The 18,742-nt window shown below is 40.3% G+C and overlaps 1 protein-coding gene across 1 annotated transcript in view; it reads right to left on the bottom strand.

Moving 5' to 3' along the window:
- The window catches only part of vstm2a (V-set and transmembrane domain containing 2A), a 76,538-nt gene extending 68,593 nt beyond the window's left edge, over window positions 1-7,945 (bottom strand). The window contains exons 1-2 of the mRNA XM_038723122.1: window positions 7,204-7,945; window positions 5,864-6,030 (exon numbers count right to left, since the gene is read on the bottom strand). Coding sequence (XP_038579050.1) covers window positions 5,864-6,030; window positions 7,204-7,282 — 246 coding nt within the window. The 5' untranslated portion in view covers window positions 7,283-7,945. The remainder of the gene's footprint in view (window positions 1-5,863; window positions 6,031-7,203) is intronic.
- Between the last annotated feature and the right edge of the window lie 10,797 nt (window positions 7,946-18,742).

Here is an 18,742-nt window from a genome sequence, read left to right as displayed (position 1 = left end):
ACTTAGTCAGCTGTAACACTTCAAACAGCTTGTCAAACGTCAATAATCAGTTGGTTTTTGCTAAATGTTGTGACCCTTATTGTTCATAACTGCTGCTAATAAAACACTGTCTATCCTTGGTTCGTAAGCTGTTCTTCCTAGCACAAGTTTGTCTACAGCATCTTGCCATGCCTAGCTGTCAATCAAACATATACACCTGCCCACCTACTCAGAGGTTCAGAGTATGAACATTAGAGTTGATTTTGGTTTTTCTGACAGAAATGGTGAGAATGTGACAAGGGTGCAGAACCAGTGTTCCAGCAGCACAATTCAGCAATGCAGCAGCTTTCAATGATTTCAAAGGAAGCCTTTTTTCCATGACTGATGACTGATGACTGTAGTGAAGCCTGAAAGTGAGCGGTCCACAGTCCACTAGTTAAAAATGAGAGCAACAGGCTCTTTCATGTGTCGGTGCATGCTTGCACACCAACAGCAACCTCCTGTGGAGAGCTCATATTTGGAAAGCATTACAATCATTACAGACGTTTGTGTGCATAGCGGGCGACGGTGCTGATGAAAACAGTTACCGGGACTATGCCTGGTGCATCATATTGACTCCTGGTGCAGTTATCTCAGCAAGAGTGTTGGAAGAGGCTGCATGAGCTGCAGTGAGGCAGTGATGAAGGAGCGGAGAGGCAGACAGTTAGGTCACTCAGAGAGCATGGTGGCCAATGGATTTTATGCTTCCTTGCTGTTAACACCCACTGGATTTATAAACTCACTTATTAAGAGGTAAAGCTTGCTGTGGCTTGAGCGCATTTTGGTCAAAGTGCACCGGTGGATGTTTTATGTAATGGTCATTTGTATTCTGACAGCACGCCTCAGCTGATCCCTATTTTCGCTGCCGGGCTCGGCCGAGGGCAGCCTCACATCGTGTCCGCTTTTTTAAATGCATCTCATTTTTAGAAACACATCGCCACCTTTTAACATATCCCTGGTCAGGTAAGTCTGGGTTTGAATCCAGCAGCAGCCTAGCTATCCATGCACTCCAGGCAGTATTTGAGGAACGAAATGCAGTATGTATTTTTAAGCAGCACACTTGTGCGTTGAGTTTCCTGATTCTTTGTGCCTTTGCTTGATCCAGCTTCACAATTGATACTGTCAAGGTGTTGCTTTCCTGATATTCTTTTTCCGCTCACAGAAAGCATAAAAGCATTGATTCTAAGCAGTTTTTACTTTTTGTGTATTTATTCTCAACCTAGGTAGAAATATAAATCTGCGACTGCAAACTCACCGAGCGCTGGCTGAAGGATCAGAAGAGTTACCGTCATAGATATAACTCTGCTTTCCTTACATCCAAACATAATCCCACACCAAATAGAACTACCAGTGGACAGGGTTGTAAAGATTTACTCAATGAATTGATCTTATGGCAAAAAATAGCGGTGGGATTAGCTGGATAAAAAAGAGAGATCAAACCCAGAGAAGAATCGAATCCACCTCTTCAGAATAAGAGGGATTTAGGGTTTGAAACCAAAAGGGGAGTTAACTAATATATTTTAAATTGAAATTCATGGAAATTAGGCTCTTTGCCCACCATGTGCAACATAGCCTTCATTTACTACCATTACCCAGGAGGCTGTGCTTTGCTGTTTTTATGCTTTCTGATTCTATGGTGGAGGTCAAAGCAGCAAAGCAGACATTCCCTGCCTCAGAGTATACTTATTTTGTGTTAGTTTATTTATTACCTCCACAGCACGTCTGACTTTTGTCTGTGACATCACAAGAGTATCTACAGATGTGATTGATATGTAGTGGTTAGATAAACAGTGGCCTGGGGATCATCTGAACAGTGTTGATCTGAATGTCCAACGTCCAGCATCTAGTGATTTATACTGGTCAAAAAACTACACTTAAATCACACATCAGATCTTGATGAACGTAATAGTTCAAAGTTCAAAATCTTTACTGTACACTGTCTAATTCGCTGAGAACAAAATGATGTAACGGTCAATGAAAACTAAAATCTACAACCAACTGAGAGCTGGATTCAAAATCACACCAAAAATCCAACCTGTGTGACTTTCATCACGGCAACTCATAATGTGACTCAGTAGTATGTTTGGGCCCCATGTACCTCCAAAAATCATCTGGGCATGCTCCTGATGAGACGGCGACTGATGTCGCCTGACCTGAATCAGGGCATCAGTGAACTCCTGGACAGTCTGTGGCACTACTTGGCGTCCTAGGAAGCACCAATACATAGCGTCCCAGAGGTTCTTAATTGGATTCAGGTCTGAGGAATGTGAGGGGCAGTTAATAGCATCAAGATTAAAGTCATACATTTAGGAGAAAAAACATGGATATTTTCTGAGATTAAAGTGGTAAATTTATGAACTAAAACACATATATAGGCACTCACTTGGTTAGGGTTCGGCAAACATTGGTAGTTAAATAATATGAAAATCAACAATATCTTGAAGCACAAGACAGGAAGGTTTTACTTTATCAATATTTAACTAAAATCACAACCTTTTCCTGATCTCAACCACAGTTTTTGTTGCCTAAACCTAACCGTACGCTGGACTACACTAGCACTTCCTTTATTGAAAACAATTTCATAAATTTAGCTGTACAGTTTGATATCCCTGAAGTTTAAATGACATGATGTTATACTGTGATGATTAAGTGTTCCCTTGTCTTTTTGGGCAGTGTACAATTAGTAACTAACTATTCAGTTTATCATTGCAAGCTGCTGTTTTACACTCACCTGACAGGTTAACAGAAAATCAAACAGAAGACAAATGATGACCAATACGCAACTGCAAAAAACACCAAAGGTAGAAATAGGTAGAAACAGCCCTGTGAGCCAAAACCTCAGATTTCCTCGTGTTCTGAACCCTCTCTTTTGAACAGCTTTTTCTACCAACGGCTCCGTTCTACGACACCCAGAGCTACACGGAGCCGGTATTCCATGTATGGTCATTTGCTCTGCACAACTACTCTGTCTGTACCGCTCAGAGACAACAGCCTGATGCACTGAACATTTTTTCTGCCATTAAACTAGCTAAATTAGAGTTGAAACGCCCCTTAATCAATTGCGCCATGTGCTTCACGCCGTGCGCTTAGATCGTGAAAATAGGGTCCAAAATCTCATCCTCAAATCTATAAAATAGTGGCTCACAAAATCATATTCTTTGTGTCTTTAAAAACTACATTTTAGCCTTTGTAGATTATAATCAAAAATCATGCAATACAATATCAAACAACACTTCATAAGCATGTGTAATCATGCCCAACACTGCCTTAGTTTGTAGTGTAAACAGTGCAGTATAGTGATAACCTGTTTGTTCCACAGCAATCTGCTCATGTTCTGTAATAGCAAATGTTTAGCTCACGCTCGTGCTCCACCATCACTCTCGCTGCTTATCTTTACTCTTTGACTGGAATCAACAACATCACAAGTGTAGGATATCCTGTCAGCAGCATGACTCCTTTTTGTCATAGAGGTGTGAATATTGTTTCTGCCTCTTTGTGTTTATGGCAGCCTGCCATTTATAATCTGAGAGGAGAATCATTTACCACTTGTTGTGGAAGCTGGAGCCAAACAGTAGCTTTCTCTATTGACATGTTTGTTTGTTTTTTCTTTCTCTCTCTAGTCTATGTAGTATCCATGTTGATTCATGTCCATAGAATTTCATGAAATGAGCACAAACACTGCAGCATGAACATTATTGTTCTCCTCCAATATGACTTTGATTTTCTGAAGACATCACAAATTGAACATGCTATTTTCTAACATTCTTCATCCTGTATGAAACCTACATGTAGCAAACTGTTCGCTAATGTTGAAAAAAAATGTTAAGAGCATTCAGAGAATCCTCAACCCCACTCCTGCTGCTGTAAATAGTCACTGGAGCACCAAGTGCAGATTAATCCACAGCTGAAAATAGTCCCCAACAAATGCACTATTTCCTCCTGTTTGAGTTACATTAGCTAAAACAGTGCCCTGTTTGCATCCAAATAGATTCCTAGATACCAAATGTCTAAATTTTGGGAAATGTGTAGAAAATGATCTCAAGACATCTAGAATGTTTCTATTTGAAAAAATAGTGCAGCCATTTATTTAATTTAAAGGGACAATACAGATACACATTGTTACATAAGTAGAAGCAATGCAACAAATGTAATGCAGATACGGCGGCTCAGGCTTCTGTTTAAAACTAATTCAATAAAAAAGAAGAATTATGTTATATAGGGTCACAAGATCCCACAGACAAAACAATGGACCCATGTGAGAAATTACACAATGGGGTGTAATTTGATAGCTTAGGATGTCAGGAAATGTTTTGATGCTTCTCTTCGTGATATAACTGAAAAGATTTACATAAAATATTCAGTAGAAGATTCATTTGTAAAGTTGAGAAATGATCCTGGGTCGCTGAGAGTTGAAGATAAAGTATCCACCCACCCATCCATCCACCCGCCTCTTACTTTCCTTCTTCTACGCTATTTCAATGTGAAACTGCTGTCTGTTTTCTCAATGCTCCTCTTTTCATTTCATCCTTTCAAAGATCCGACAACTCTTACTTTTCATGCGTGCAACTTATATTTGCATACATATTTGCATTCTAAGGCATCGTGCTCATTTCCTCTAAATTTCCAGGAGACCGGCTGCTTACCAAGCAGCATCTCGCACACAGCCTTGATTCTGTTTCCATTCAAACTGCAACCCTGCAGGAAAAAAAACACACACACACACACCCCCACACAGCGGCTTTCAACTCAAACAGCCTTCTGTGATAAGAAATGTGGGTAACAATGTGACGTCTGCATCAATAGGCCACTTCAGCCCAACATCCAAGAGTCACGTGGGATCAAACCCACATCAAAGCCTGGCCGACACCGCTATGAGACCCCAGCAACAATGGAAGAATAATTAAAGCCACATGGATATCCAACCACCCCCTGTCACACACACATACTGTATCTCTCTTCCTCTTTGTCAAACAAATAGAAAGAGCACCGTTTGATGTCTGTCATGACAATACACCAACCCTTCCAAATCTTGACATGCAGCTTCCTGCCATACAATATGTAAGCAAGTCTTTTCCATCCATTTGAAAGCAGTAAACACATTTAGACGCTCTCATCCACTAAGCGGCCGATCATTATTGGAGGCGAGGGAAGCTGTCACAGCAACCGCAATACATAACAAAATGCCCAAGTGCTTCCAATGCACTGTTTAATGAGGAAATATAATACAAGAATATGCTTTGGCTGTATTGATTCAGCCACTTTTTATCCATTCATGAATAGTCAGGCTCATTTACTTCATTCATCATGTAATTAATATCCTGAATGAGCTGTTTTTTTCACAGTAGTCCTTGATTAATGTTCTTATTTTTTCTGCTGCCTGCTCAGAGTGGGGAGGGATTATTTTAAATGTTTGAGGGAAAGAATGGACATTTGAGCCAAAAATATCAAATATGAATTGGAGTTGCACATCCAAATATTTGTTTTCCTTATAAGAATGGGTCTGCCTTTGTGTGGATGAAATCTATCAGTGCGGATTCAAATCTTCAACATAAAGTAGTTTAAAGCAACTAACTGTGCATGAAGTTCTTGATCGTTTCAAGGCAGCAGCTTAATATATCTGAAGGTCATAAAATGTCCCTTGTGAGAAAATAGGTCAATAAAAGTTCTGCCATGAGTGCCTGGCATTGTCTCCAGGGCTGCTACACAGCGACACACGGTGCTGATGACATAAGGTGCTTGTGTGTAATAGCACGGCTACTTGTTGGATGCCCTTATTCCCTTTATGAGTGGGTGTGCTTAAAATATAAATCGCACTTGATGAGGAAGAAAAAATGATCCCTTGTACCTCTTCAGCATCAACGTCCTCCTCGCTATCAGTGGGTTCCGGCGCTTTCACGAACCACCACTGGATCTCCAAATACACCGACGCGGTTCCGCTCTGGAAAGCACACGCCATTTCTATGTTTTGTCCCTCTTTAACCGTCATGTTGGAGGGCAGATCCGTGAAGCGACCTGCAGATGAAAGAAAGGAGGGGTGATATGATGGGGACAGCTGTGTGATTTCTACACACAAAGAAACACACATGAATGAATGAGTTAAACGGTCTGCTCGTGGCTGCAGTCATTGATTTGGCGGGTAGTGGTCACAGCAGCTGTGTTATTGAAACCAACCGCTTGATAAAGGTGCGTTCTTGTTTTAATTGAAGGATGACGCCCCCCGCCACACACACACACACACACACACACACACCGGCAGTCACAGATACTGACGCGTCTTCATCAGGAATTTACATAACACGCAGTCGCGCCATGGATACAGCAGACACTTGATTTCGAGTAGGTTGGGATTTTTTTATTTCTTTTATTATTTTTTTTATTTTATTTCCATTTTTGTGTCATTTCGTGGCCGTTGTGGCCGTCATTAAATACAAATATATGACTGTTCTAGAATGTAGGCAAACACAAGAAAGCACAAGGGAAAAAACACAAGAAATAATAAACGAGTTTGGTTTGAGGGAGGGCTAAATGGGGAATACAGACTAAAAGAGAGACTGCGAGGTGGCGACGACAGAAGAAAGAGTGAGGATATTCGTGCATGTAAACTTTCATACTGAACCATCATTTCAATTCTGTATGAAAAACTACAGCGATTTATAGGTTTGTGCGCGTTTATCAGTGTTTTGGGAAGAAGAAGAGCACAGAGGCAGTTTCAAAGTGGTAATGGCGATAAAGCAGGGCAGACAGGATCTGGACCGTCGCTTTCAGCACCACGGACAGCCGCATGCAGCAGCTGTCCGTGGTGCTGATCCTAACCCTTCATGCAGGAGCCTCTTAAAAGAGGAAGTTGCATTTTTTTTTTAACAGTCAACAGTCATAGAAAATACAAGGAACAGCAGCCGCCCGCTTTCCTCCACACGACTTGATTTCAAACGATCACCAGTTGCATTTTTTCGTCACCACGGGGTAAAAAGCTTCTTCATATTTCATCGTGAGCTTGCTTTTCCCTTTTTTAGGGCTTATTACAATCCATCTCACTTCAAACATTTCCTGTTTTCCTCCAAACAGCCTCCTTTGCTTTCCCAGAAAGGCTGCGCACTTTTAACACTTTCTCCCACTGTGCAGGGCAGCGAGCCCGATGCGTGACACCCGCAGACACGCTTTGTTAAGAAAAGATGCTGTTCTTACCTTCAAAGGAGAATCCGAACTGCACACAAAATCCGGCTAAGAAAACAAATCCAACAGTATCATGAGAGGCCCACATCATTCCAGTATAGAGTGGTTGATAGTTTTTACATCAGTCGAAGGAGGAAAAAACGAATCTTTCCAAAAATAGCCTGTACACCAGCACAATTAAACAGCTGTCGGGCGAGTGTGTTTGAACGGAGATTGCCGAAGGTTGAACATGCTGTCAAACTACGAGCACGTCGTTTCTGAAGTTCTTTTTCCCTCTCTCTGTCTCTCTGCAGGAGAGACTGTCGACTGTTTGGGTGCACTGAAGTCTGAGAAATAACCGGGCTGCGGACTTCGCCTGCGCTACCGGAGGGACGTCAGTGTAGTGGATCACTGTGGCATCCGCACTCTGCACACCTCTGCCAATCCAGTTCCCCTCCGGATCCTTACTGTCACCTTGACCGCTTGATTCAAACACATGTCAGCATCATGCACTAATTATTGCAGCTTTATGTTTATTCTGAAATGGTTTTATAATGAGCGCGAACTCCGTGAAGTTTGCTGTTTGTTTCTTGTGCTGTATTTTTTTCTATGACAGATGTTTTAAATGCCCCCAGACCTACTTATTAACAAACAGAAAGAAGCAGAATAGAAAAGCTCTCCACATAAACATGTAGCATAAAGAAGTGCGTATTTAGTGTGGGTGTGTCCAACTCTTGAGTGCAGCCAGGAGACACTCCGACAGCCTAAGAGGCTATAAAACAATATTGTTGCCTTAGATGAGAGCAAACAGGGAGGGGGTGGACCAGCGACCCGGCAAGTGCAGGCCAAGCACAGCATGTCCTGAGTCATTAAGATAGAAGAGATCCTGCCGGAATACATTAGCCTCCCTGGCAGACTGAGAACACTTTGCCCTTTGTTGCAAGGGGCCCAAACTCTTAATATTTGCTCTTAATTGCTTCAGAGACCAATCGAGGATCATGCTTTGGGTACAAGCACTCTTCCATCAACACAATTGTCTATGGGCAGAGGTATTAAAGTGACTGGTCTAAAGTCAGCTGGATAATCATTGGTCCCTGCTGTCATCTGGTTCCCAGGAGATTCACTACAGCACTATTAATATGGAGTATTAAAGTTACACCTGCTTTGAAATGAACTAATAATGCAGTAATGGTACAAATTGGAAACCAAAAAAATTAGAGAATTATAGACTGCATTATGAATCTATTTAAAATACTTAATAATAATACTATTATTGTCGTTTCTGAGCTGATTTGTTGCCACGGCATTTTCCTACTGTAGGCCTAGCTCCTTAATTTCTATTGTTGTTACGACTCAGCAGCTGTGACATGGCTGGGATTGTCAGTATAATTCTGTTTTTGTTTCTTTCTTGTTTTGGGTGTGTGTGGCTGTCACTCAGTCTTTCTCTCTCTCTTGCTGCTGCCTCTGCTGTCCTTCCTGGCAGGTTGTAGCAGTGGGCGTGATCTGTGTTAGTTCCCGGGGCTGGTTTCCACACCTGCTTGGCACACCTGAATCGCATCATGTCGATAAGCACTACTTTATAAGCCTGGTGTTTCTCTTCAGTCACCATGGGATTGTTATGTTGAGCACTGTAGGTCTCAAGTTTGTATCCAGCTTTGTTCGCGGTTTGTTATCAGTATCAGCTCTTCTTTCCTGTGCAACCTGTTAGCCATTGTTTAATTGTGTCTGTGTCCTCTGGTCTCCCAGCCTGGTGGAACTCAGCTCTGATCTGCCTGCTCCCGTCTGCCTCGCTGATGCGACACGGTCTGTACCGACTCTCCTCACCAATCAGCCCCACGGAGGATCCCCTGCCCCTGCTCTGTCCATTCTGAAGTTGCTGTGGTTCAATAGACTGTTTGAACTTACTGGCTGTCTCTAGTCTGCTTCTTGGTTCTGTATACCAATTCCTGACAATTGTGAGAAAAAGACTGTTCAACATTATTGAGATTATTTATGAGAAACTACAGCCATCTTCAGTCTATAGCTTGGGTTTGATTGTCTATCAGTAATTGTAAGTATTTTTGGGGAGGGCATTTAGAGATGACATGGAAGAAAGTTTCCCAGCTGGACTCAAACCCCAGGCATTAAGATGATATTGATATGATCATTAGGTTCACATTTTTTTCAGTTCTCTTACTGAAATGGACATTGGTATCTCTAGTTGTTCCTCTCGTCCAAACAATACTTGCTGCAAAGAGATGTGAGTGTTGGGACCAAAACCCACGGGCCTTGTTCAGTTGAAAATCTGTTCAAAAGCTTGAGTCTTGCCCAGTTTATGGTTCAGGTTTCTTTGGACAGGTGGGCCAATAAATGTAGACATGGACATGTTAGTATTATTTAGAGATGTATAAAAACTATGTTTATCATAACTTCTGTTTTTATACTGCACACACATTGTACAAATCCCTTAGCTGGTATTTTCATATATATATATATATAGTAATGTGACTTAATTTAGACATCAATTTTAAACATTTAATTATCAATTATTAAAGCTCAAATATTAAACATTAATTCAAGGTGGTTTTAGGTGCTATATATGGGATTATCTGACACATTCATTTGAAATTTTACTCTGCAGATAATCCATCAAAACAACCTCTCACAACCCATCAGTTTACTTATTAATTCTCCCTTTAAATCCTTTAACTCCACAATCAAGTCTTTCTATTTGCAATGTCATTTAAAATACTTATATTACACTGCTATTACACACATGTATCTTTTTTTAAGTTAATGTATATATACCTTGTAAATTTAATTCCTTTCTATTTCTTCATTTGGTGTTACTTTTATATAGTGTGTTCTATTTTATTGTTTCTATTCTAATTTACATATTTGAATATCTGTGTATATGTTTTCTCTGTGTGTAGCACAGAGGGGGCTACAACTGCATTTGATCGTGCAATCCTGTGCTGTAAAATGACAAAACTGAACCTGAACCCCAATGCTGGTGCTGTGGTCAGCTCCTGCTTCTTGTCATGAAGGCGTCTGAGCAGAGAATACCAGAGAGTCAGTGGCTCCTTGGGCTCAGAGGCCTAGGTTAACTCAATGCAATGAGGTCACCTTGTATTTAATTTAGTAGTGTAACAGGCTACTAGAACATGATATTTGTGAGTCTAAGCTTTAATGGCAAACCTAAACAAAACAAATTGCTCAACACTGACCTTTTCTGGTGTGTTTTAGACCCAAGAAAATCAGCCATCCATGTGATCACCCGCCTGAACAGAGGACATGTTACAACAAAGAAACAGCAGAGCACATAATGCATTTCCTTTTTTGGAAACAGATATATTGTTAAAAATAGAATTGTCATTGTTTTTCCTCAGGAGAAATAAAATAATACCAGTTCTGTACAACACTTCTTTAAAAAGATTCATTTTATTTAAATAATTCTGACTGCACATGAATTGTGTGCCCTGTGTGTTTCTTGTTAATGAATAAAAGATGATTCATATAGTGACATACAGTAGTTTTCATATTCAACAGAAATATTGGAATATGTGGATTCAAATGAAAGTGAATATAACATTTGACATTAAACTGACTGAATAAAGTAATGTTGTCAGAATGTTTGACCTTCACTGAAGAATGAATGTTTTCTTCCTTTAAATTTCTCATATCTTTATTAATTTTATTTATATATAATTATATTGTGATTTTAGTAAGTTGAGTTCATACTCATAGCCATCATAAGGCATTGTATTTAGATACAAAAATCATGTCTTGTTTAGTCATACATTAAATGTATTTAATATTGAGCTAACTAATATCTCGTTTATTGTTTCTCATTCAAAAAATATCAAAACGTTTGAACAATGTGGCATGTTGGTACAAATATTAGCAGGATTGTCTTATATTACTATTGACACCAAAAGGAACAACTAACTATCATTCAAAATTTAAATATTTCATGCTGTAAGAAAGATTTAGGGGATTCTTGAGAGATGAAAATCTGTGAGCCCTGCTGTGAAAACAAGACAGCCTCTCCTCTCACACAATCAGAGTTTGTATTCCAATACTCTGATACATCATGTCGTCATTGTTTGACGAAAAGACTGACTCCGTGTTGGGTTGCGAGCAAACAAACCATAACACCAGACTAGAGCTTCTGTTTTCCAGGTAACGGTAACCCAAACACATGATCATGATTTGGTTACTGTTTCTGATGTTGTCTTTACACCCCGCTGCATCCGTTGTTTCTTCAGATATCTAAATATGACACATTTTCATGTTTAGCTGACAAGGACCTCTTGCAGCTGTGTGAATTATGACTCTTGGTGTCACGAGCAAAGGCAGAAGTAGCACCATGTTGTTATACAGCTATAATTCCCAGGGCTCAGTTAACCCCTATAAAGCCTCAGGGCAAAAAGAAGATGTGGGCCATACTGACAGGTGTAGATAGGAACTTGCACCATGTAAGCACAATATAAACTGGAATAATAAAGGCTTTAAATCTGGATTCTAACTTGTGGCACCTCTACAACATAAGGCCCTCTAGGTAATAATGCAGCTAACTGAATCATCAAAGTGTTTTCATTTTCAGATTGATTGATTGATCAGACTTCACTGAGAAACTAAAGGCTTTATACTACTTGTTTGCATATGTAGTAGTACTCCACTACACCTGGTGACACGCGAACTATTAAAATAAGTGGAGCTGCAAGTGGCAAGTGTTTTTAGCACATGTCGTAGAGAAATTCTACATTAAGACATTTATCTGTACAGAATTCAATACATTTAAATCTGACTACTTTTAGGCCAACAAAAATCAAATAAAGGTTCCTGCATTTACATACTTACATTGTTGTGTGTTCTAGACAGGCTTCTTTTTGAGAAAGAACATCCATGTCTACAGTGTTATATGTTTTGCTGTATTTATGTTCAGCAGCTACAGACATTGATCATTAGGAAAAAAAGAAAAACCTTTAAAAATAAGCAGCGTCACCTCTGCTGCAGCCGACCTCAGTGCATCTCCACTGTCAAGAAATACCATCTGCCCTGCCAGTACAATAGCCATTAGGCAGTGAAACCACAGTTTAGTTGGTTCCCTGCCAGCATCCATTTTGTCAGCCTGAGCACACTCCACAGGGCTCGCTGAGTGCAACAGAGTGCATCAAAAAATAATTAAACACTTTTTCCAGGGTGATGATGCAAGCAGTAATTAATTGCCTATGCATTCAGTAATGTTCATTAATTTGACTGCCACAATAATAATACTTTCTACCAAACTGTCTCATCTCTCGTTATCGTGCTTCTCAATGTTTCATGGTTATAATATCTGCTTGTGGATAACAACTAGCATGTAAATAAGACCCAAAGCCCCCAATAGGCAGTGTTGTATACAGTGGGCAATATCTACAATATTAGTGTGTATAGTGTACACGGGGCAAGTATTGATATGTAATTACAATATAAAAACATTAAAACCTAGTTCATCTGAATTTACCTGAACTGCTTACTTTGTGCTTCACTGCTCTAAACTTTTTTCTTTTTTTTAAGGAGGATGGTTTTCAGTTCTTCTTATCATCATCAACCTCCCAGCACCTCCGCCTCACGCTTCCTGAAGCAGCCTGATGTCAGAATGATGCAGCGTTGGTGTTTGAGTAGTGTGAGGAGTATATGAGATGAGCCTGTAGTATCTATCTACCTTTGATGCAGGAAGAATGTCATATATGAAAGAACCAGTTGAGTCTGTGTGTGTAATTAATTAACTTTTAATGGAATGCTGTACTTTACTGATCCTGTGGGGGAAAAAATCTTTTATAATCAGGTCAAAGTTCAGGGTCAGCTACAAAACACCACCAGATTTGACCTGTGACAGGTCAAGAATCTCTATGTGCAAGCTTAGACTGTAGAAAAACAATGTTTGTGGTTCCATAGAATGTCATCCACAAGTTGAAGATGTATGGGTGGGATGAACAGCAATCAGATTTGACAGCAAGAGGCTGACACCTGTCAATCAAGCAACAGCACAAATCTCACTTTAAACCATTCTAATGTAAATCACCTCATGAATATATAGTTTCATGTTTAAAAAAAAGCTCAGTCATTTCCTAAAACAGCTGCTCACTCAAGTTTATACCAAACAAAAAGGAGGAAATGGTGCATGTGTTGGGACTATTTTCAGTGGCGGATGAATCCACATGTGGTGCTTTAGTGAGTATTTGGGGCATAAGGACATTGTATGTGGGGCTGGATGTTTGCAGGGCTCACTTTGCTTGCAGGTTGCTTGCAGACAACATATGACCCTATCAGCTCAATTACTTTCCTTACTACCCAACCCTGCTGCCCTGGTACTATGGCAGAGTAGAAAAGAAATAATTTAACAGCTGAAAAAACAAAGGTCAGATGAGATTTGGGAGCTGAGTGATAATTCTCTGTGAGTTTATCACTACAAATGACACTTTGACATACACATAGTATTCTGACCCTTTTTAATATTGTGTTTAAAGTGTACCTTTAAAGGGATACTTTGCGATTCTAATCCAATACACTTTTTGTTAAATTCAGCGAATATTTCCTCGTGGTTCGCTAGCTCTCTGTTTTTCGGTGCTCTGAAAAAAAAATCCGGTTTTCCTATCCAGCCCTGGGTCTGTAAATTGAGTTGAAACAAAGCTGCTCAGAGCAAGCACTGCACTTGAAGCAGTGGGAGAGAAAACACAAACAAACACTGATACATGTCGAACATGGCAATGCGCGTCCATGTTTGGGGGGAGGAGCTTCCGAATGAGCAGTGAAGGGAGGGTAATGTCTGTGGCAGTTGGACTCAAATATCAACAAACTCTCTGCAGAATCGCAGTATCGCTTTAATTTGGAACAAAAAGTAGCTAATCCAACACTAATGTCTTTTGAAGACCAACCCAGAAATTACAAAGCTCCACTGCGATTCCAATCTCACATTTCCAATGTAATGTTTGCACAGCATTTTGTATAACTAAAAAAAGACATTAACTTAAAAAATGTCAACCATGGTTGAAATTGTAACTGGTGTACTTTAATAGGGAATACGAAAAACACGAACACAAAATGTAATGCTCTATTTTGATAAAAATTCGACCACCTCGCCACCTTTACTACATACACGGATAGATTAGCTAAGCCACATTAAACTGAGCAACTCTACGTCTGTCATTTCATACAACAAGGCACTAACTCACAATAGCTTTTATACTTCTTATATAAATGTTTTTGGTAGTTACCATCCACCAGAAAACCTTTTGTACAACTTTAAATAAGAAATGCCTGAACATATCTTTTCGGTCAAGTGCATGTTTTCACAACAAGTCAGATCACTTAAGCCAGGGGGGTCAAACTCATTTTCACCAAGGGCCACATAAGCATTACGGTTACCCTCAAAGGGCCAGTTGGAACTGTAAGACTGTATAAACGTAACTACTCCTTAACATATTGTTAAATAACTGTCTCTTTATTTGATTATGTATTCAAGTTAAGGACATTTATCAGATGTAGAAATATAGCCTTAGTTAGAAAAAAAGTAAGACAATTGCTCTGTCATTATAACATAAATAAATGAATTTATCAGATTTTAAAACCCTCCTTACTCCATCAATCAAAGATCAAACATTTCAAGCAAATAACAAAGGCAAATATCATCAAACATAAGCTTTTACAGTAACTTTTCACTTTTTCACAGTCCAGAGGTGCAGAACCATGGTATTGTGAGCTGCTAATAACATGAGGGACAGATGTGGCATTTGATAAAACAAATAGTCCAGCTGCACACACCCTTGCAGAGGACATAAATCCAACTAATGAGAGATAGTTTGATTACTTGGAAAAATGCACACATATAGGCTACTGTAGCCTTAAGCCTAGTTCACACTACATGATTTGACGGCGAGCTCACCGAGCATTAGGCTGTGATCTGGGGTATATCAGCGATTGATCTGCGGTCGCCAGTCGTTATGTGTGAACTACTCAACGACGCATCAAAACGGCTCCCTGACACATTTCTGACACATCACTGACACCAGGCCGACTCGACATCCACATCCAGCCAATGAGAGCAGGCAGCTGGCAGAGCAACAGCTACTTTTTCACTGCAAAACACATTTTACTCCCCTCCAGCTCTCTCTGTAGCTCAGACAATCCCTGCTACCTGCGTGTGCTAATCCATCCTTTCAACCAGATTCTTTGTCTTTTTAATTGTTGTCTTTATAATAACAAACAACAGCTGTTTTATGTGTAGGTTCGCGTCATTTCCCGTTTGACATTTCACGTGTGTTTTCTTGACCAAACGTGGTTGGGTGAACGCTACGACTTCAAGACTCCCGGCACAAGACGGCAAGTTGTGTAGTGTGAACAGCACGGCCATCGGCCGATGCTGAAAGTCGTATAGTCTGCACGAGCCTTAACTAACGTTGATCCTTCATCATACTGCCTCTGCCTCTGATACTGCCTCATAACACAAAAGACATAGGCCTAGCCTTGAAGCACAAACATGTATTCACTTTACCACCATTCATGAAACTGCCTTCCTTCTGCATCAGTTTTTCTCGTCTTGGACATTTAGGGATTGTTTGTATACATTTCTCATCTCCACTTGTCGGAAAACTACCGTAGTGGGTGTGGAAACATTGCAGTCTAGTGGCGGGATGCCGTCACTTCTCGGGTCACAAAATCGACATGCATTGTGGGAGATGTAGTTTATGGCAGCATAGATTTTTATTTTAGGACAATCATGAATTTTTTAAGCTTTCATGGGCCACATAAAATGACGTGACGGGCCGGATTTGGCCCGCGGGCCTTGAGTTTGACACATGTGACTTAAGCAATCAGTATGGTAGCAAAGTGGGATGACCTTAACAACAAGAGGTTTTTATTTGATGTAGAATGTCTCCTCAGATTTATGGCTAAGCTCCAATGCTGTCACTGATAGATGATCATGTGGGCCATCATCATTATCAAGGGAATAAGGCATGTGTGCTCGGAGCAATGTGTTTAATGTGTATAAAAGGACCCCAGAACATTGCATGAAAAATTCATTGGCCTCCTTAGACGTGTTTTGTACTCCTGAAATATCATGTCCCTCTCTGTTTAAAATTTCTCTTGTGGCTCTTTACAAAGTTTCAAGGAATTAAAGAATGATTCCGATTTGCCTCTTACCACTGTGTTCACCATGGTAACTGCTAAGGAAAGAAGTGAGATTGGCCAAGAAACAAAGACAAACATCTTTCTTTTCTTTTTCTTGCATTTTTAGAGATGTTCCCATGTCTCAGCAATCACTTTGGTGAGTACAATTAGGGGTTTGCGATATTATGAAACTAGATCGTGGACTAGATCTCCCTTCTCAAAGAGATTCTACAGTGCACAATCTATCAGTTTAGTTCTGTGGCTACACACACAGTTGACATTTTTCTCTGTCAGCTGCCTTGCTGCCTGCATCCTCCGCTGTCTACAAAGGCAACACTATAACTGTGGGCATCATAAAATTAAGTACCCCATGTCCCCTGGCTGCTCTGCCTCAACTCGCTGTGATTTGCGGAGTTTGCTGATGAACAGAAAGTGTTACTTGTTGCTAAAGTAACCGCTAACTGCGGCTAACTAGTTGCCGTTATCTAATTAGCTCAGGTATTGGTCATAGCTGTCTCAGCCCGGACTAGGAGCTCGGACCACCTGGGGAGTATATTGTGTTTAACGTTACACCTACTAGCGCACTGGAGGTTTATAGGCCAGGATAACGTCAGTGAGTGGCACTGGACTGGGCACCAGTTTATCATTTATAAACGGTGCGTACGTACAACAGGGCTGGAAACATGCGGACGCCACTTCCCAAGCAAAGGTTGTGATCTATAAAAAACAAACTTGACAGGAGAATGTGCGGTCCTGTAAGTAAACTCTGAACCATGCGTACGCACATAAACTGGAGAAATGAGAATCGCCGACTCACATGGCAGAGGGATGAAATGGTTTGAAATGAATAGGCCTACTATTGTATAAAATAAATCAAAATGTTAACTCTGAGTATTATAGGCTTAAAGCCTTTCTGAATAAACAAACACCTGTTTGATTGGTTTTCTCTGAAGTGTGCAAAAAAACACAATTTAAGATAATCTGCAGTGCACAAAAAGAACCAGATCTAGGATCATAAACACAAACAGAGATATCTGTTTCTGCATAAGAATGTCTGAAATATGTTGAACAGTTTAATCGGGAATCATATTAATTAATACTTGCATGCACTGCAATTTATTCTCATTGATAAGGTGAACAGGAAGACAAATGGAATTTAAATTGATGCTGTTTTCAATGCGTCATTTGAGCAAATACGAGCGCATAATTTCATATATTATCAGATTTTTGTTGCTTTATCGAGCCAAACGATGTGCACCAGCGTGTGGATATGATGCGCTGCTTGTAAAAACATGTTATAGAAAATATAATGCTATTTTATTAAGTAAATCTTTCAGCTTATGTCATTTATAACAAGTCATATTTCTTTTAACTCATTGGCAGCCTCGTTACGTGAGTGGACTGTTTGTGTACCCTAAATAAATGTTTAAACACAGGTGGAATGCATTTGGGTTACTCTCTTTTCAAACGGGGGAATCCAAATTAGTACCTGGGTCATCTCGTCTTCCCCCCTCCAGCCAGCGACGTCACTACTCAGGAGGGGTGCCCCCTTTCCTCTGGTGCACAAGCGTGCGTTTTTTACCCACCAAAAATGCTTCAGCTTCACCAAAAGGAATGTCAGTGTCACACTGAGGTAAACTTTGTTTTGTAGCTTTTCTGTCAGAATTTGCCTCCTTTTCTTCATGCAGTCAGGACGTATTAATATTAATGAGGGGAGTTTCACTGACGTTTATAGGCAATTATGGGCGTTTGAAGGATCGGACAGGGAGCTCCCTCAGATGCACCACATTTCAAGTTGATTGTGATTTATAAAGGGAACGTGGTGTCCGAACAATAATGCTGCGATGATGTGTTGAGAAGAAATCCGCTTGACACTGTTCTTGATCATAAACGTTTATTAAATCAAGGAGTTCAGCATCAATTACAAGCTCAGCAGCAGCTTGGAGAGTGACCCAGGCCGATGGCCACTCTGTCTTTCTGTACATCAAACATAGCTTATATAGGATATGTTTAGGTATCTGGTAGGTACCATAGAAGGGTTTGAGTCTGCAAAATAAAGCTCCAACCCATAGAAGGGTACAGTACTATTCTGAGGTAACAAAACAAGGGGTCAGAGGTGAAATTCTATAGAAGGGTTCAGTCCCTACATAACCACCAATCACTGCTCTCCCCTTAGGAGGTCACTGACTCTCTGTCCTGCTGCTACAGTGCTATTTTGAACTGTTATGAGTCAAATGCACATATATTAGACACCACAAATTCCCCCCTGCGAGACTACTTAAGTCTCGAAAAACAAAAAGAGAACAATTTCTCCAACACATGCTTCTTCCAATATTATTTTTAACAATATATCAACTTTATGGAGTGTGAGAACGAAAAACCTGTCCGGCAGCCTTCATTCCAAAATGCCCTTCAAGACAATCTAGACAAGGATCCC

Source organism: Micropterus salmoides, unplaced genomic scaffold (assembly GCF_014851395.1).
Source record: "Micropterus salmoides isolate LMB-PRFRI ecotype aquatic unplaced genomic scaffold, ASM1485139v1 Ms_hic_scaffold_1, whole genome shotgun sequence".
Classification (NCBI taxonomy): Eukaryota; Metazoa; Chordata; class Actinopteri; order Centrarchiformes; family Centrarchidae; genus Micropterus; species Micropterus salmoides.
Note: the sequence above shows the minus strand (reverse complement) of the source record. Positions and strands in the feature narration are given on the sequence as shown.